This window comes from Eurosta solidaginis, chromosome 1 (genome assembly GCF_040869045.1).
Source record: "Eurosta solidaginis isolate ZX-2024a chromosome 1, ASM4086904v1, whole genome shotgun sequence".
Taxonomy (NCBI): Eukaryota; Metazoa; Arthropoda; class Insecta; order Diptera; family Tephritidae; genus Eurosta; species Eurosta solidaginis.
Window position 1 is genome coordinate 176,719,823 of NC_090319.1, and position 21,549 is coordinate 176,741,371.

The 21,549-nt window shown below is 38.1% G+C and overlaps 1 protein-coding gene across 1 annotated transcript in view; it reads right to left on the reverse strand.

The window, feature by feature from the left end:
* Positions 1-654: 654 nt before the first annotated feature.
* Positions 655-21,549, reverse strand: part of lobo (lost boys) — a 1,557,146-nt gene continuing 1,536,251 nt past the window's right edge. Inside the window, exons 7-9 of the mRNA XM_067763814.1 lie at positions 8,026-8,217; positions 7,715-7,963; positions 655-706 (exon numbers count right to left, since the gene is read on the reverse strand). Coding sequence (XP_067619915.1) covers positions 7,745-7,963; positions 8,026-8,217 — 411 coding nt within the window. The 3' untranslated portion in view covers positions 655-706; positions 7,715-7,744. The remainder of the gene's footprint in view (positions 707-7,714; positions 7,964-8,025; positions 8,218-21,549) is intronic.

Consider the following 21,549-nt stretch of genomic DNA (forward strand, 5'->3'; position numbering starts at 1 on the left):
CGATGAGTTAGCAAAGGAGGGTGCAACTCGCTGAGTCGACGATAGACGTCCCAATCCGTTTGGGAGAAATCAAAAGGAGACAGGAGTTGCATATGATCCATCAAGCAGGAAAGGCGGGGACAAAAGCGCGGGGCTGCAAAATTTCTAAGATCATGTGCAAAGCCCATGATATACGTCTTTTGATATCCGGCCAAGAAAGTGTTTCTATCGGAACCCGCCTATGGAAGCAGAGGTAGAGGGCGGCCCCACTCCGTTGGAAGCACCAGGTGGAAAATGATGTAAACTCCCTTGGTGTGACCAATTGGCGCCGGTTGGCGGAGCGAAGGAGCGACTGGCGCGCCTTGTTGGACGGCCATAACCGTTTAGACGGTTAAGCGCCAATTAAGTAAGTAAGTAAGTAAGGACGCTCGAGCTGCAGGAAAAAGGTTTGGCAGGTTCTGTATTCGTGTTCTGCGTTCGCCTGGTCAAGGCTCCAGCTTCAAGGACAAATTCAATCTTCTTGACTGGGTAGTTCAACCTAGGTTAGGTTAGTGAGTATATAAATTTATTTAGCTTTTCTTATAAGGCCCATACATATTGAAGGTCGGGGTGTTTTTATTTACATCGCATTCTCATAAGATTGAAACATTCAAAGAAAAGCTTATTCTATCGATTTTCCGTTTTGAATCAGTTCATGCATAGACGATATACAGTTGTGTATCCGGATCTGAAAAAAAGATACAATGAAAATTTATTTTAGTCTTTTTTTATGAGTTTATTTATATGACAAATTTTATCAGAGGTGCACAACGCCAGCAGCGATTTGAATACAAAAGCATAATTTTTGTAGTGGTATATGTGTACAAGGAAATAGTGAAAGAAAATGTTTGCAAAGAATTCGCGGCATTAAGCTGTAAACACAATGCCGAGCGACGACGATATACGCCACATCGGGCGCTGACATTTCTCATATTACGCGCAAATATTTCGTCTACTCAAAACACAATGCCCGGCGAAATTTTTATTCAGAGTGGCCATTTACAGAAATAAAGATGAAAACAATTAAACCTTTTCAAAGACACATTTGGTTCTCAGGAATTTTAATCCGGAGGCCGAACATTAATATTTAAACCCTTTAATTAAAACAATTAAGGAAGGCTAAGTTCGGGTGAACCGAACATTACATACTAACTGAGAACTTAGCTGCGTTGGTTTTGTAGGGTCTCGTAGATGGTTTATAAGTGGTTTTTAATTCCCTTTCACATACGGTTGGGAAATATCTACCAAATTGTAGACCAAGGGTTGACATTTTTTGGAACGATTTTGCTGCACCCTTTGTCAAATAAGGGAAAATCACCATGTAGAAAAATGAACCTAAAGTAACCCTGGAATGTGTTTGTATGACATGAAAGGTATTAAAGTGTATTTTAAAAGGGAGTGGACCTTAGTTCTATAGGTGGACGCCTTTTCGAGATATCGCCATAAAGGTGGTCCAGGGGTGACTCTAGAGTGTGTTTGTACGACATGGGTATCAAATTAAAGGTTTTAATGAGGGGTTTAAAAGGGAGTGGCCCTTAGTTGAATACGTGAAGGCGTTTTCGAGATATCGACCAAAATGTGGACCAGGGTGACCCAGAACATCATCTGTCGGATACCGCTAATTTATTTATATATAATATATAATACCACGAACAGTATTCCTGCCATAATTCCAAGGGCTTTCGATTTCGCCATGCAGAACTTCTTCAGTTTCTTCTATTTAATATGGTAGGTATCACACCCATTTTACAAAGTTTTTTCTTAAGTTATATTTTGCGTCAAAAAACCAATCCAATTATGGAATTTTTTTTCATTTTTGGAAATTTTCGATATCGAAAAAGTGGGCGTGGTCATCTTCGGATTTCGCCCATTTTTAATACCAAGATAAAGTGAGTTCAAATAAGTACGTGAACTAAGTTTAGTAAAGATATATCGATTTTTGCTCAAGTTATCGTGTGAACGGCCGAGCGGAAGGACAGACGTCGACTGTGTATAAAAACTGGGTGTGGCTTCAACCCATTTCGCCCATTTTCATAGAAAACAGTTATCGTCATAGAAGCTATGCCCTTACTTAGAAGGATTGGTAAATTTGTGTTCGACTTATGGCATTAAAAGTATTCTAGACAAATTAAATGAAAATGGGAAGAACTGATCCATTCCGTCTTCAATAACACCCATAACATTTAAATTCTGAATTGAGACGCGTTTTACGTCTTCATTGCTGATTGATCTGGGCATCGAATCTCAGCTGTCGGAGCTTGTGCACCAATTACTGCTATGCAAGTACAGGCAGACCTTGCAGGTGTATCGGTGATCAGGTTCGTCAGTAGGGGAACTCCCCAAGGTGGATTCCTATCCCCCTCTGCTGTGGGTCTTGGCGGTGAATAAACTGCTAAGGGACATATAGGAGGAGAGGGGCTGTAAAGTTATAGCATATGCTGACGACCTTGCCTTGTTGATAAGTGGGAAGTTTCCACAAACGCATGGGCCGCTTATAATGACCTGGGCTTGAACCCAAATAAAACGGAACTGATGCCCTTTACGAGGTAGTATAAGATACCACCTCTCTCAACTCCGGCGCTGGCAAACACAGTGCTTAAGTTAAGTGAGTCTGGGGCTCACACTTGATAAGAAACTGAACTGGACACAAAACACCACGGAACGTATCCGTAAGGCCACGGTTGTCCTTTACACCTGTAAACGGGCAATTGGAAGCAAATGGGGTATGTCCTCTATGATAGTGCATCGGATATACACCGCTATAGTCAGGCCAATATTGCTATACGGGCTGGCGTTATGGTGGCCCACCCTGAATAAATCCACGACGGTTCTTGCTCTTCAAAAGTTGCAAAGATCTGCACTACTATGCATAAGCGGAGCTACGCACAACGCCAATGGAGGCTATGAATGTAATACTGAACCTACACCCATAGATATAGTAGGCATAAAATATGCAGCATGTGCAGCTATTAGACTGAGGCAGCTGACCACATGGTCTCACTGCAACCGTATTGAAATTATAGACAGATTCTGCATAACAGGGTGGACAGATTTCTGCAAACCATATACCAACTTTAACAAGGGATACGAGTTATTAATCCCTTGGAGGGAACAGTGGGTGAATGACACAGATTGGCCCACTGACAGCATTCAGATCTACACAGATGGATCTAAACTGGATAATAGGATCGGAGGGGGTGTCTATTCGGAACGATTGGACATACAAAGATCGTTTCACCTTCCCAATCACTGTAGCGTATTTCAGGCCGAGCTTGCGGCCATGCAAGACGCTGTGGACCGCCTTAGGCAGACGGCAGTCTCTCAGAAGCACATTTATATTTTCTCAGACAGTCCAGCAGCACTGAAAGCCCTTGATTCTGTCACAACAAATTTTGAAATTGTAGTAGGCTGTCGCAGATCACTTAACGTGATGGGTGAACAGTTAACTCTGCATCTGGTATGGGTGCCGGGACATAAGGGCATACCAGGTAATGAGATGGCGGATGAAGGTGATGTGAACTTTAAGAAAAACCAAAACATGCGAGAAGAAGCAGAGGTGATAAAGAACCACGAGGAAGTAGCAGGGAAAGTTAGGATATAAGCGTAGAGGCAGAGCTATTGGAAGTGGACAAAGACCTCAATGATGCTGCGAGTCTTACAGATAAACCTCCAATATATCGAGGCATCGAGCCAGCTCCTCCTGACTATTGAGGCGGGTTCGTTTGATGTGTCGCTGATACAGGAGCCATGGCGCTCATCTAGAGGAAAGGTTTCTGGACTCAGCGCTCGCAGATTCAGCGTTTAGTACGCAAGGACGGAGAGCAGGGTTAGAGCTGCAGTTATTCTAATGAAACAACGATAATCGTGCATGCTATCTAACTTCAGCACAGAAGACTTAGCGGTAGTCGCAATAGAGGGAAAGAAAGAACCTTCCCTTATCCTGGCATCTTAATATATGGCCCATGAAGTGCAAGCCCCACCAGAGGGGTTCAAAAGGCTGGTGGATCAAGAAGGGTGCAGAGGACGGCTTGTCATAGATGCGGATGCGAATGCGAATCACAGTGTATGGGGAGGGGACGATATTAATGGTAGAGGTGAGTCCCGTTCAGGACCGAGGTTGCCACCGTAGATGAGTTGGAGGAGTGCAACAACTTCTTATCAAAGGCGCTGACAAATGCGTACAACAGAGCTTGTCCTCTGAGACGATTTAAAGGTAAAGCAAGCCACCATGGTGGAGTAAAGAGCTGATTCTTCTTAGAGGCAGGTAAAAAAGATTTTAAAACTGGCAAACGTTACGGAAAGCGAGGAGTGCTGGGACGAATGCAGAGATCTGTTGAGAATCTATAAACGTGAATTCAACAGGTCAAAGCGAGTTTAATGGAATAATTTCTGTGCCCACATAGAATGCTCCAGCGAAACTGTGAGACTGAGGAAAGTCCTATATAAAGGAGATGCAGTCTAGGGACTGATAAAAAGGACAACGGAGAATGTTCACACATTAGTGAAGAGGCCCTTGAGGCACTACTTAACACACACTTCTCCTCAGGAGATGATGCGGAAGAGTTATGTATCCACGTCTAGAGTCTTAATACGGAGAGAGAGGTACCAGAATTGGTGACAAATACCAAAATTGAAGGGGCAATAAAAACGTTTGCAATGTGCAAATCGCCGGGCCCAGATGGGATATTCACTGCTATGCTGCAGATGACTGGCGGAACGATTATAGAAGGGCTAAGAATAATCTTTGAGGTTTGGATAAAATTGAACCACGTCCCGTAATCTTGGGGAACGGCTCGAATAGTCTTTTTCCCGCTTTCGGAAAAGCCAGTCATCTGCACCCGAAAGACTACAGGGCTTTTATTTTGACATATTTTCTACTGAAAACCCCAGAGAGATTAATAGATGTGTATTTAAAATCAAAATTGAACGAGGAGTTATTCTCTTCAGCACAGCATGCTTACACCAAAGGCAAGTCAGTCGATATTGCATTGCATATGGTGGTTGTGAATATAGAGAAGGCCCTGGAACACCAGGAATATGCCCTAGGTGCTTTTCTGGACATTGCCAGAGCTTTCAACAATGTCTCGAAAAGAGAAATCAATGACAGCCTCAACTCGATTGAAGCTCATCCAGATTTAGCAAATTGGATCGGCACCATGTTAAGCTGTAGAATGATCACTTCGCAATGGGGTCTGTGCGAGGCAACAAAATCTGTAAACAGAGGCACGCCACAGGGTGGGGTTTTATCACCAATGCTGTGGACGCTGGCTATAAACCATTTGCTTAGGCGGTTCGACGGAGGACCAGTAAAACTTGCGGCATATGCAGATGAAGTTTCTGTCATCATAAGCGGTAGGTGCCTAACAGCAGTCAGCTCTCTGATGGATCAGGCACATCGGTATGTACATGCCTGGGCATCTGGGTTCGTTTTGAGCGCCAACGCTGAAAACCCGATTTAGTGTTATTTACCAGGAAGTACAAGGTACCTAATTGGAATAAGCCTAAGTTTGGAGGGGTAACCCTGTAAAGAAAATATAGCACAAAGTATCTAGGAGTTATACTAGATAGTAAGTTGTTTCGGAAACTCATGTGGAAGAGTGAGGGAAGAAAGCCTCCGCGGCACTCTATGCACGCAAGAGGAGGCTAGGATGCACTTGTGGCCAATCGCGCAAACTCTCTCATTGCGTATTAACAGCAGTTGTCAAACCCATACTTTACTATGGGGTTCTTGTTTGGTGGACAGCCACACAAAAGGATACGTATACCAAAAAAACTTGAGAGGGTATGCAGATTTTCAAGGATGAGCATCACGGGAGCCTTAAAAACTACCCCGACTGCAGCATTGTGTGCAATTCTACACACCCCGCCTGCAGACCTAACGGCCAAGAACATCGCGTTAGCAACGGCAACAAAGCTTAAATCCTCGAGGCAGGTTGAGTGCAGGCCTTAAAGAAAGAGATGTTGGAACCACAATTGTGCCGGAGGGTAGGTGCTGTGGTGCAGAAAGGGCAGTACATACTATAAACGTGTATACGGATGGTTCCCAATTAAAGGAAGGGGTTGGGTCTGCTGTTTTCTGTGTTGACCCAGAAATAAGTAGATCCTACAGGCCGCTATATTACTGCAGCGTTTTTAAGTTAGAAATTATCGCAGCGAAGAAAGCAGCAGCAATTCTGGAGGAAGCGTGCTTAAGATGCAGTCGCGTCAATTTATATATTGATAGTCAGGCTGCGAAAAAGGCAATAACCTCGCAGTACTTCATCAAGAAGTGTTTTGCAATGCAAAGAAGCATTGGAAAAACTTCGATCAGGCGGGGCCATATATCTTTACTGGGTTCCTGGTCATAAAGGGATAGAAGGTAATGAAAAGGCCGATGAGTTAGCAAAGGAGGGTGCAACTCGCTGAGTCGACGATAGACGTCCCAATCCGTTTGGGAGAAATCAAAAGGAGACAGGAGTTGCATATGATCCATCAAGCAGGAAAGGCGGGGACAAAAGCGCTGGGCTGCAAAATTTCTAAGATCATGTGCAAAGCCCATGATATACGTCTTTTGATATCCCTCCTAATTTTTTGAACGTGTTTTGGAAGTAAAATTAAGAAAAAAAATTTTGTTTGGATAATATGCTTTCTTTTTTATACTTAAAAAAATTTAACAGCAGAGACCGTTGGGATGTTTGTCGTCATCGCCCAGTGGAAATAAATCTATCGTCGCAATATGCCGTCGCGTAAATTTCACTCCTCCTTTTCATTGTGTTCACCTTCATGTAATTACGGAGATTATATTGTGACGAATATTAGCAACACTAAGGCATACTATCATCTCTAAGCCGATACTAAGCAGTCACTTGTGTCTACATAAACAAATCAATTATTATGTCTACACATATGTACATACAAGAAGCGGAGAGATATGCACAAACACATGCATATATCTGAGATACTTACAAATGTATGCAATCATTATTACTCACATGTACACAATCATATGGCTTTGTATAAGCTATAAACGTGCATCTGTAATTTATAGCTGGTAATTTTATAGCTGGTATCTAAGTAGTGAAATTTTAAAAGGAGAAACGCCTAGAAGTATGCGAAGGAGGAAAACGAAGAGTATAAAAGCAGCACCAGCTGAGGCATGAACAATCAGTTTGATTTCAGCACGCTATTAGTTGCGAAGTGAAGTTTAATTGCGAAGTACTCTTAAAATAGTATAATAAAGACCATTTTGTAATACAGAATATTGGAGTATTTTATTCAACAGTTTAGCGATACGAACATAAGCAGAAGGTTGCAAATAAGTTGAATTGCACTAAATTCGTTACAATATATTTGGCAAGGCGAAGTTCGTCGCGTTTATTTCGCGGAAGCAGGGCATTGTGTTTCAAGCTTAAGATGAGAAAGGGAGTCGCGCGCATATCGCTTACAAAGAAATCAAAATTCAACAGGCTTCATTGCAATGTAATGTACACGCGCATTCCATTGCACAGATATTGGTTGAGAGAGCAATGTTGCTGTGCCCTGCTATGTTATGGAAGTATAATTGGCCCTTAAGCGAACAGTACCTCCTCCGTTGAGTGTCAAACTGTGAGCTCACACAATTTATGAGTTAAGGCTGAGTATATTTCCGATGCCCTGCGGAGCTCTTCTGGGCACCTCTGAGATAAAATGACTCATATATTTTTCGACAGACGTTTACCGATATCCATGCAAAATCTTCAGAAGGTGGTTAGGAGAAGTTAAGGCGCACGTCTTTCAGCAATGAACTCTTAACAAAATCATTTTTTTTTTTCGATTCTTCATAAGTTGAAGTTAGACGTTGCTGTACCATTCGTTTACGCAAAGAGATAAAATTATCTCGCTCTACAAGTTTCTCATAACTGAAGTTGTAAAACTGACCCTCAAATTTCTCTAAGAATCTGTTAAGTGATTTGGATTCTGTGGTAAGCTGCAATAAGTAAGAATAAAATGCAAGCAAAATCGAGTTTTATATTTATAAATTTTACTTACATCTTCATACTGGCGTTGAAGATCATTCAAAAGTCTTTGAGATCGTATTTTAATATCCATTAAACATGAGTTGACCGCTGCACATGACTCTTTATATGTCGGTAATGTATTTTTGTAAGGCACCAAGTACGGTGCCAGGAAGTCAGCTGATTTTTTTGACATATCCAACTTAAAGGACTCCTCGTCAGCAACCTTAGAAGGAACAACAAAAGTATTGTATATTTATAACTAGTTATTAAGCCGCGTATCGATGCAGCCGGAAGACTGTAACTATTAAATATACCCGGCGTGTATTTGTACACATGGGCATTATAACTTTGATGGGATTACGGATAATTGAGCCGGCTTTTGAGGCCCTTAAATTGAGCGGCCTTAAAATAGATACTTTATATCAGGCATGCTTAACCAACGAAACGATATCATTTCGTTACGATAATCAACGTTAATAAACGAAACGAAGTCATTTCGTTTCGTTTATTAACGTTAAGATTGTCAAATTAACGAAATGATTTCGTTTCGTTTTCTGCCATATCAAAACGAAATCAAATCGTTTATGTTGATTATTAATTTCAAACTATGCTGGCAAAGCTGATTGATGGCGGAGTCATTAAAGGTGAAAGCCAAGCTGATTGCAACTTTTCTCATGAATTTTGACAGTACAAACATTTCTCAGAGTATTTTTGACATTACCACAAACGAATTACACAAACAAATTACATAGAGTTTGTGTGTGTATGTGCGCTCGTTGTTGCCACCTTACGGCTTCACCATGGCTATAGCATTGCCAGCACAATTCAAACATAAAGTATCACGTTTTTGTTAACGTTTTTAACGTTAACGAAAGCTTTTCGTTTCGGTTAAAAACGAGATACAATTTATCTTGATAATTTCTTTATCGATAATATTTCGAAGTGTTTCAACGGAAACGGTGGAAATTTTTTGATAAACGATTAGCTTAACGTTAAGGTGCATCCCTGCTTTATATGAACCGTTTCAACGTATTAGGGAAATCCTTGATATTGTCATAAGAGTATTATGTTTTTATTAGCTCTGTAACCTTGAAGAACTTTTCCGTAGAGCAATCAAAATATATCGGTTTTTTGAAAAAAGAAACAATTGTGTTTAATTTATAAAACACGGACCTCGAGCCAGCAAAAGAGGATAATTAGAGCATATATATTGTAAATTTGTCATCTTCAAGACAGGGTTTGTTATTTTTGTAAAAATATATATTAAATTATTTTTTATAGAAAATAAGTTATCTAGAATATATAATATTAGAGATAAAAAATTGAAAAATATACATTTTATAATAATAATAATTATTTACTCAAATAAAACCAAATATACAGGCCTGTTCTGGATTCCGATTCCGATCAATTTATTCGGAATCGAAATGGATTGGTGTTCTCAATTTCGATTCCGACCAAAAATTATCGTTTTGAAAAGTATTGCCTCTGAGCAGTCGGAATGAAAATTAATTGGCAGATTAAACACAAATGTTGCGATATTTGTCTTTCAAATAATTTTTTTTTAATTCTTCGTTTTATTTGGAAGAGTTATGTGTAGTTTTTTGTTTAAATTTGAGTTAAATATGCATAATAAATCTTTCTTTAAAAACTTCTATCAAGAAATCTATTAGGCAAAGAAATCGATGCTGATCGAAATGAACTCGACCTGTTTTGAATTCCGATCCAGCGCATGCGCAGTATTATTCGAAAAACTCATTATTGCCATGTGTAGAGGAAAAATATTCGAGTGCCATATTCGAAGAACATAAAATCTAAGCACTTTTATTTTTGGTCCTATGTTTGTTATTCTATTGGCATTATATGAGGAATTATAATAATAATTGTTATTATTTATAATTATTATAAAGTAATTGCTAAAATACATCAAAGTAATACAATTTTCGAAAATATTTTCGTCCAATGAATTTGTCACTATAAAAAGTACGACTAATGGCAACCCTTATTTACTTCGATCAGCTGATATCTCTTGCATTGTGTATCATACGAAGTGTGATACAAATAAATATCTTACAAATAATTGGGAAAAACAAGAGATTTTGTAATGTAAGTATTCATTTGGCAGTTTTACTTTGCTTTAATTTGTTCCAAATATGGATATATATATGTATGTTCATATATTTCAGGGGAAAGAAGCGAAACCCAAAGCAGGAAGAAATCTTCTTATCCTTTATGCAAGGCAACGAAGCCATTGCTAAAGGTTTCACTAAAGGGGACAGGGTGGATGTAGAAGCAAAATGGGGTGAACTAACAAAGTCCCTGAATGCTGTTGGTCCTCCGTGCAAAGATTTGGCTGGTTGGAAAAAGGTAAGGAAGTTTGTTTGGTTATTCTTTACTTTAGCTCCCAACGGCTAAGACTCAGCAAAAAATTTGGGAAAAGGGATGGAAAGACGCGTTTTGACAGTATCAATAATTGGAAGTACATTTTTTTGTTTCTGTGAACATTTATTGGCACCTTTCTGAGTTGGCTGCATTCGGCCACGATTTAAAAAAAAATAACCCTTAACCGATCCATCACCGGCTACGCGATATTCAGTATTACTTTGCAGAACAGCTTTCGGTAGTAGTGCAGTTTACAGTACCCACCCTAAAGTTGGGCCAAAATATCAAGTGAGGTGTCAAAAGACGCGTATTAATCTCGAGAACAATAATCCGAAGGCGGAAAAGAAAAATTTTATCTCTGTAGGGAGATATTTGCAGTTGAAGTTGGCGATTTTAATGTGGTTATTGTTGTGGTTATATCCACAAAAAAAATTGTGCATCACCGTGGCGGTAGCCACGGTTATACCACACACCCGGACTTGACATGGCGTAGCCCAGGGTTATTTTTTATAAGCGCGGCCGAAGGCCGCCAACGCAGAAAGGTGTTCTGCGCAAAAATACTATGGATCCCACCCCCGGTTTCGGCGGGACCTGGGGTCTTTTTTCGGTTTTTCGTTAATATCTTTTGAACGGGTAAAAAAAGTTAACTTCCGCTTTCGGATTCTTGATGTAGACGTGAATACGCGTCTTCTGATACCTCACTTGGCACTTTTGGCCAAAATTTCGGTGGGTACCGTAAACTGCACTATTACCCAGCTTTCTGCACTTTTCGGAACACTCTAAATGTGTGACTACAACAACCAATAAAAATTACGGAGTGTTGAACTTTGATTACAAATATCTCGACAGAAATAAAAAATCGCCTTCGGATTATTGATAAGGTCAAACCGCGTATTTTTTGTATAACTCCCCCGGCATTTTTGAACGTGTTTTAGCAGTTGAGTACTGTCGCAGAGAATAATCCAAATCTCGATTGCAATTCGCTTATTGTAGTAAAGAATTGTGGAGGTCCACACCAAAAATACACGATTCCAAAAATGTTTAAAATTGACTTTTAAATGCCCATCCCTTTCCCTGGCGCCCGCTGCTACTTCTATGCTCAGTTCATTCAAAAAAACTTTTTTCAATTTACTTAAAATTATAAATAAGTGAATTGTGCTTTTCTGGTGTGGACCTTCACAGTTACTCTTTGTTTTCTTTTGGTTTTATTTCAACTCTTTTTACAGTCTTGGGTCGATTGGAAGTCCACTATAAAGAAAAAGTTGTCAGATAACCGGCGCGAAGTGAATTCAACTGGTGGTGGACCATATTCCCAGCAGCCTATTTCACCGACTGAAGAAGCGATTGCGGTGCTCTGTAGCCTATATAAATCCGTGAATGGTATGGATGGCGTCAGACGCTATGGACCCTCACAAGCTCCAACTACAAGCAGCAACCGGGAAGTCCCAGGTGACGGCGCTGAAAAGACTGCTGATGAAAGCAGCGACAGCATTGCAGAGTCAACCACAAATAGAGCTGCTACAATTGAGCCACGAAATACATCGCGTGCACGTCGGCGATCTATTGACACTTTTGAGAAAATGTGCATGGAGCAAAATGCTGCATTTGATCGGATTGCCCGTGCATTCGATGAACTGCTAACATTCAAGAAAAAAGAATTGGAGATTAAAGAGCAGGAGGAAAAGGAGAGAAAAAGACATAACGAAATATTGGAGGAAATAGAGATGCTGAAGTTGGAAACTTTACGAAAATTTTTGTAATTGCAATGCTAAACCAATGCTGTGAATATCGATCTCTATATGTACATTAGGGTGTCCCTTATTTCCCAAGTTGTTTATAAGCAGCACCCGCAAAATTTTGGTTAAGGCCTCATAAATAATTTAAGAACCAGAAAATTTATTAATTCTTATTATTACTATTAATTTTGTAGAAGTCAATGGATTACAGGAATTTTTTTTTTAGCAATTTTCGCCTACTTTGGCTTCAGTAAAATTATTTTAATAATTTTTTTATAAATGTATATGTTAGCGAGTGTTAAAAAATTTGTAAATATTAGTTTACAAATTACACAAAAATTGAAATAATTTTCGGAAAAACTTTTACGTTTGTAGTACTAATCTTGAGTCTATAAAAAAAAATTTTGTAAAGTTTTTGCAAATTTTGCATAAAGTGTTAACTTTTAATTTACTGTTTGTGTAATATACATATACCCCATTTCATAATCATAAGGTCACTCACGTAGACATGTTCCAATTAAATTAATTGCCAGTTAGGAGCCGTTCAAATCTGCGTCCTAAACTTTTTAAATATTCTTTTAAAGAAAAAAATTTCTAAAAATTAAAATAAATTTTCGCAGACTTAGGAGTTATATCCCTAGAATCTAGAATTTGATGGAGTTTCGGTTTTTTGATTTGAAGTATTTCAAAAAAATGTCAACGTTTTTCAAAACTTTTTTCAACTTATTTAAAATTTTTTATTTAAGGCGTATATTTGCAAGGCTCCTAACTTGGAATTAATTTATACAAAAATTAAAATTTAAACGAAATGATAAACAAAATAAGAACATTTTAATATGAGTGACCTTATAATTATGAAATTGGGTATATATTTGCATATATTTGAATAGAAAATTAGGAAACATAATTTTACTGAAGCCAAAGCTGAAGAAAATTGCAGGAAGTTGCCTATACGCAGACTTTGGTTTGGATAGAGATTCGAATCACGAATCAAAAGCATCTTTGAATTGAACGGAGAATCAAATCACAAGCAAAATTTTTCTTTTATTTGAACAAATTATTAAAGACACGAATAAAACGATTGTCAATTTAACACTTTAATTTGACCAGCAGTGTACCTGTAAAAACACATGTATATATTTCAGGGACGTTCTTGTTTCAAGAGGAGCCATTAATAATAATACGTAGTTATTGGAATAAAAGTTATAAATCACCATTATCAATATAATCAATTTATTTTACCAAAACTAATAAATATGAGAATTTTTTTACAGAGTGGTGGAAAATTATGGGGGGGGGGGGGGGGTGGGAATATCAGAGGAAAAGGAAGAGGAGTTAGGAATGTCAGAAGCAGAAGACTAAGGAGTGTGTGATGAAAAGTGAGAGGAGGAAGGTGGAGAAAATAGGAAGAGAAAACTTAAGACTCTGAGATTGAGGTTTCCGCAAGGAAAGTGCGAGCGACCTCATTCCTCACCTCTGCTCCATCTATAATGACCTGCTCAATTGGTTCATGCTCCTCTTCGGTTTCAGCATTTCTCTCTGGAATTTCGTGATTTCTATCATCTTCGTTGCTTGGAACGTTACGTTTGCGGCAAATGTTGTGTAGCGCAGAACAAACATTGATAATCTGCGCAACAAACTGTGGATCATAGTGCAGAGTTCCTTGCAAGCAACGAAACCGACTTTTCAATAACCCTATAGTACGCTCAACCATATTACGGGCTGTAGCATGCTTTTTATTGTATGGTGTCAACATAAAACTTTCCAGGACATAAAACTTTCCAGGGCATAGCCAGAGTCCGCCAAAATCCAAGAATTTTCGGTACGATTATTGATGTAGAATTGTCTCACGTCACTTTGATTCCAAATGAAAGAATCATGGCACGAACCAGGGTGACTTGCATCTACTGCTATTATTTCCATATTGTTATTGCAAACCTGTAAGACATTTCATGATTTCTAGCCAAATATTGTAATATTTTATAACATACTATCATAACATTAACGCTGAAATATCCCTTTCTATTGAAAAAGAGGGACTCGTCCACTGCTGGCTTTATTATTTTCACGTGAGTGCCATCTACACAACCAATGACACCCGGAAAATTAAATTGCCTGTAGAAATATTGCTTGGATCGATCCATCTCCACAGCAGACATATTCAATTGAATATTCTCTTCACAAATACAGTTCTCCAATTCCTGGATTGTATAGTGTAATATCTTCGAAAAACTACTTCTGCCAACGTTTATGTCCTGATCCTTAGCTACAGCCAGTTGGTATGATCCAGTAGCTAAAAATCGGAGTGTAGCCGCTAGTTGCGTAGTTGGTGAAATAAGAGGATGTCTTTCTGCCAACTTGTTGCCTATTTTGCCGAGGAGTATTTTAAAAATATCCTTGTTCACGCGGTATGACTCCACAAATCTAAAAATTCCCAATTAGTACTTGAGCTTATACACTATCTTGAGAAATTTTGAATGGTACATTGGATAACTAGAGTTATTCTCGAGTCGACGAAAACGTTACAGAATTATACTAGTGATCGGCATGGGGATATCAAATTCAATTCCCGGTATAATTATATTAGAAAAGTAGATTAAAATTCAGTCTGATACTAGCCCTTAAATTATAATTTCGGAACGCCATACCTCTATCAACTTTAAGAAAAGTGACTGCAGTGGCTTCACCGAATTTACGGATAACGTCTTTGCTAATCTACCCAATTTATGTTGCGCAATAAAATTAACCAAAATGGCTAGGCGGCGAGACGCCTTCAATTTTGTCGCCGCACTTCAAAATATTTTAGAATTTTGCTTAAAAGATAATAATTATTTTATATGCAATAACAAAGTATATTCACAATCCTTCGGAATGCCTATGGGTAACCCCCTTTCCCCCACGATCGCAGACATTATAATGGACGATCTTCTAACTAATACATACTCGGAGCTCAGAAAACATCACAAGAGCATTAAATTCTTGGTGAAGTATGTGGACGATATACTTGCCATTATCAAAAGAAACGACGCAAATTCAATACTAAACACACTAAACCAATACCACGGCAGACTTCAATTCACTATGGAAATGGAAGAAAACAACAGCATTCCTTTCCTAGATGCACGCATACATAAAGTTCATAAAGGCCTCATATTTGATTGGTACTCCAAACCATCAGCTTCTGGGCGCCTAATAAATTTCCTATCAGCGCAACCACGAAAATACAAAATTAATACTACCAAAACTTTTATAAACAAAGTTTTGACAATAAGCCATAGCCAATTTCATGACGCTGATATACATAAAATAAGAATGACGCTGAAAAGAAATAATTACCCAACCCACCTCATATCGGACCTAATACAATACAAATTACATGAAATGCAACAGACCCCAAATCAATCACCAACAACAACCAATAAAGAAACAAAGCAATACCATATTGTCACTCACATTCCCAGGCTAACAGAAAATCTAGCACAAGACATAATTAAACAGCAAAATATCACAATAGCCTACCGATCTAACCACACGTTATCAAGATGCTTCACAAAAACAAAAACTCCACTCAACATAGAACAACAAAACAACGTGGTTTATAAAATAGAATGCAAAGGAAACAACGATGAAAATTGCAATAAAATTTACATAGGCACAACTAAGCGCGCATTGGGTACGCGAATAGCCGAACATGAAGCTGATATTAGGAAGCAAAAACAAAACACAGCTCTCTCGCAACACGCAACAACACACAAGCATATGATTGATTTTGCAAACACGAAAATTATAGACAAGGAAGCCAAAGAAAAAACACGATACACATTAGAGAGCTTACGGATTTTGCAAAACAGAGATAAAACGATGAACAAGAAAGAGGACACAGACGGTATCGCGGCTAGCTACCTATTATGCTTATGAGCTTTAATATTATTTAGTTAACTTTAGTATGACAAGTGTACCACATTAGATGGTATCGTTTTTAATTGTAAAATCAGTTTTTTAGTTTAATGACAACAATCAATGTCTAAATTCGTATTTTAGCTTCAATGTTTAAATACCAATGTAAGTGAATGTTTTCAATTTATTGGTGTATGAAACTATGTTCTTCTAGAGATTATTTTAAATCATTAACTGTTGTTGTTTGGTATGTTTTATTGTTAAAAATATAGATCCGCCCCTGAAGATGCCAAGGAAAGTTGGCGAAACGTTGGGCCGTAAGGTGAAATAACTCGTTTTATTTGCACTCAACTCATTTAGATCGAACGAGCTTAAAAATACACAAAAAATTTTATGATATTTAAACCAAAACACATAAACAAAAACAGCTGATTAAACTGGTTATCGAGTCGGAATGAAAACGATTCGAAATCGACTTCGAATCAGTTTTTTACAATCGGAATTGAGAACACCAAATAGAAAACGAGTCGAAATCAATGTCGTTTTACTTTTCATTCCGAGTCGGAATTCAGAACACGCCTGATAATATTAAAAACTTTCAGTCTATGGAAAAAGCATCCATGAATTCTAATAAAAAAAATAGCTTAAAGGAAAACTTATAACAGCTGCTACAAAAATCCTTGTCTAATGAGATAACTGACGGTAGCAAAAGAATAAAAACAACAAAAAGAAGAAAATAAGTTATAAATAGAAACTTTCAAATTATGTGTTTGGCTTGATGCGCTAAAACGTCAAGCTTTCAATGTGTGGATCGCTGACGATAAACCGTCATAGGTTTTGAAATAGTCGGCTACATGGTCTGTGAACTTTGTTTTTTCTAAATTACTCATTTTCTATGTTTAATAGGTTAGGTTAGGTTGAACGGGCCCGTCTATGAGAACCTCACATAGACTGAATGAGTCCGTAGTGTTACCAAAATTTTGTTTAACGATCAAACTTAAAATCTCTATCAGAAACCATAACCTTAGTTATAAAATAAGTTCGTTCTCTTGGCAAATACTAGAATATTTCTATGATATGTGCGACTTGCTACATTTGGATATGACAGTATCACTCCTAATAGATGGTGCCTTAGCCTGGCAAGCTACCTCAGCTGCACTTCCTACATCTGATATCACTGACCAAGCTAATTGAAGGGTATGTGATGCCAGATGGCGTGTCTAGTCAGAATACCCTGTGAGAACGAGTTAACATGTCACAAATGCAACAAACATAGATACAGGCTAGCAGTGAAACTAATGTCGCTAACATACGCTGCATCATCAATCACATATATTGTCACCAGCTGCAAGTAACAGAGCGAGAAAAAAGTGAGGAATACTGAAATTACATCCCTGCAAAAAATACGATTAGTCTACGATGACTCCGGGATGAGTCGAAAAGGAATATGCGACTATATCGAGTTCTAATTTCTTCATATGGTTTGGGGTGATCCCTTTTGTTTGAGCATGTCCTATGGAGAGACCAATTGTACCTGTTTATGTCTGAACGGGTATTGTCGGACTGGTCCTCTTTATACCATTACGGGTACTGTCGAAAAGTTCCTTTTTGTAATGTTCAACACTATCTCTTTGTAGCCTTTTGGGTACTGTTCGGTACGCCCTCTTTGTACCCCTACGGGTACTATTGGACATATCCTCTTTGTTCTTAGGGATTTTTATAATTTTTTAAACTCTAATACAATATTCTAAATTTTTTTTCGTATTAGTGTTGTAGAATAATATAAACAAACCAAATATTACGATAATGGAACATATGATCCTAATATTTTAGATTCGGTATGGAGCTCAGCATTTTTCTTAAATAATTCTATTCACTCATATTTAATCTTTTTATTTTATTAATTTCGTTGCTGTTTATTTTTTTCAATTGGCTACATAAATTTCAAACTGGCTGATGCAAATATACTGTTATGTAGCTTTGTGTTTAGGGACAGAACGGGGAAGCATGCTTGCTGGCCCCAGCTAGCTCGTCGGATGGGGGGGGGGGGGGGGGGGGGGAGGTTTCCTAAACACAAAGCTACATAACAAAAATGGCGCCCAACGCAATAGCCCAGTTACTTCTTTATTTTAACATTATTCATCTGTTTTACCTTTCTTTTAGTTGTACTCTTTTTGAATTTCTTTGCATTTTCTTGCTAACTTTTTTTGCTTTACTTTTAGTAATGTTCATCCTATCAAGTATTCTATTTTTTTCTTCTGTCTTCTTTTAATTTTTCCTGATCTTATATTTCCTTCTTCGGACGTTAAAGATTTGCTGAGCTACTTTGCACTAGTTTAGACTTCAGGCGAATGTGGCCAGTGAATGAGGTAGGGGGGATACGTGGCTTCTATTGGGAGTACCTTTTACAGATTCTCGAATATGTGGAAATCGGGATCTCAGTACAGAGCCGTATATATTTAAAAACGCAGCCAGATTGGCCTAATGGAGTCTTTCAAGGTTAGCTACCATTTGCAGGTTTTCGCAATCTGCACATGTGAGGTTAGCGGGAGGATTTCAATGAAAAGATGCTTTTGTATACAACGGATGTGCGTCCAGCTACTGATATTCAGATAGGGTAGGCTGATGTCGTGCATCAAACCAAATAGGGGATTGGCAAACGTTGACTTAGACAAGGACAGCCGGACCGGCGACGTTTGATCGGCTCTCACACCGCTGAACATCTGATCCAACTCCAATACCACACCAACAACAATATAGTCATTTTGATAAAGAAAAGTTTTTTTTTTAATAATATTCATATAATTTGTATATTCATTAACCCTTATCATATCACTTTTTTGTAATCATAAACGTCTTTTTCAAATTCATTTTCCTTTTTTTATTCTCTGGAAGAAAAACAGGACTCATAACTCTGTGCTTTTCCTTTGAAACAAGTTTTTGAAAACAATTAAAAAAAAAAAAAAAAAAGAAAACAGAAAACAAAGAAAGAAATAATAGATTGGATTGCTTTCGTGTTTTTTTTTGTTCATATTTTGAATTTTTTTTCTCGATTTCTTTCGGTTGCTTATCGAAGACCGTCGGGTTCTATTTTATCATTTTAATTTTTTTTGCTATCATTTTATATTTTATTATTTTTTTATACTTTATGATTTCTTTTATGAAATTTAGAATTTTTCTTACTACTGAAATTCAGGCAAGGTTAATTCATTAAGTACAACAATTTTTTTACCTTGGTATTATTATTATTTTTTTTTTTTTTGTGGAATTTTCGTTTGGTGCCAAATATTGAAATTAGAAAAACGCAACTCGTACATACACATGAATTTTTAACCGAAGTATATATTTTGTACGTAGGTGTGGATAGGTATAAAAATGCAGCATTATCTCCGTAGAAAATCTAAGGAATACTTACACTGAATTAACCCTATATTGCTTTTAAATTTTCTAAACCTATATATATATATGCATTTGAATTTTATTCAATAATTATTTATTATTTATTAATATATGCCGTTTAATAAACCTATAAGTAATTCCCATATTTTGCAAACAACCAACGTTTTTGAATTTTTGAATTTTTTTTGGAACTTTTTTGCAAATTTTACGATTTTTGTCGCGGTCGTGTATGGATGCACAGGAAGGTCGCTAGGAAGAATTGAGGTTGGGATTAGGAATTATTTCTGGGGATAGAAGACTTACCAGGAGTAGAACCAGAGCCCTCGAAAATCAAGTAGTAGGGTCAATACTCACCCAAATAGATACGGGGATTAGGTACCCGGTAGATTTTGTTCCTACCAATTATTTCAGTCGTTGTGCTAATAGAATTTTTGGTGTAGCGGAGACAGCAGCAGATCTTCCTTTATGTTTTGGTATAACGAACCAGTTGGTTATTAACACCTCTGATAGCACATTAAGTTTTTCAAACAAAACTAGATAGGGCCTTGGAAATGTCAACCGCCGGGCATACCGAGGAGTTAGGAGGGGCTACAGGTAGCACTCCGCCAGTAAAAAATCAAGAGACCGCACCGCAACCCGCAGAACCGGCCTTCAAATCCAAGCGCATAGAGCAGTTGCCGCGAATGATGCAAACCATGATCCAAGATGAGGGTGGATATGTTACATCTGAGCAACAGAGTTGCTGATATGGAACAATCCATGCGTTTACCAGCAGCTCCAGCAGCGCCACCCTCAACGTCAACGCCCGGTCATCACAACCAGCACACAAACGAGGATAAACATAGGGACCAGTCAAATAGATCAGGCGGCTTTAGTTACAGAAAAAAAAAATTGATTTAGATAAATGGCATCTAAAATTCGATGGCACTAACAAAACCATGACGGTCGAAAGTTTTATTTTCCGCGTTGAAGGGATGCGAGCCCAATACCAGCTTTCATACGAGCAGTTGTTAGCTGATTTCCATTGCTTAGTAAGCGGTGTAGCACTAAAATGGTATTCGGAAATATTAGAAAATAATGCAGATAATGTGAATTTCGGATATAAAAATTTGAAGGCAGAACTTTTGACGCAGTTCAAATCTGCAGAAACGGATTACGAGGTAATAAAATAAATTATGGAAAGAAAACAGGAGCATCAAGAAACCTTTTCAAGATTTTTATGCGGATGTTCACGATCTGACTTTCATATTAAAAAAGAAACTCCCGGAATAAGAGCTAGTAAAAATCATCAAGGAAAATTTAAAACCTTATTTGGCCAATTTGACATTTTTTTCTAGGATAAATACCTTAGCCGAACTCAAATCCGAATGTAAGCGCGCGGAAAAACTAATAAAGGAAAATCGGGCTAGAAGTAAAATGGTTAGTGAGGTAGAATTTTACGGGGTGAGCGGTGATATCGTTCAAAACTTAGAGGTAGAGGCTTTAGGCAGAGCGAATAGGAGCAAGCCAGTCACATCCCCACCAGTGCCTGGTACCGGAGCTCAATATGTGTCACCTAAACCTTATCCCACTCCTGTTAACCACAACCCTCAAATGCCTCACTCCCCTAGTGATAGTAACACTCGAATGTTTTGTCCGTCCCCCTTCCACCTGATGTTGTGTTTTGTTTGCGGAATGCCGGTGGATTTCTTTGTAAAAAATCCGGCAGAAGCGGCAAAAGACAATAGATGTAAGTCCTCATTTCATAATATGGAATATTTTGTTTATAGTCGTGACGAGTCCTTTTGTGTTTTTAAACCTGAGACGGGAAGCCAGGCGCTGGCAGGGAGAACCGGGAACCCTGGCCAGGAGCAAAATTACACGGAAATGTGAATAGGGTAAGAGAAAATATTACCGGGGGAAGATTTTGAAGCGGGTAGCATATAAAGAAGATATAATTGAAAGGGCGAAACCAAGTAGAAGTACAGGGAGAAGTTTACATGAACGAAAACGAATGTATGAAGAAGCAAGAAAACGGATTTTTTTTGGAAGAAATAGAAACTAAGAGAAAGAATAGGAATTTTAGAAAAATAAAGAAAATGCGAGAAAAACAACGTACGCTGAAAAGAATACATAAAAAGATCATTGCAACCATAGTCACA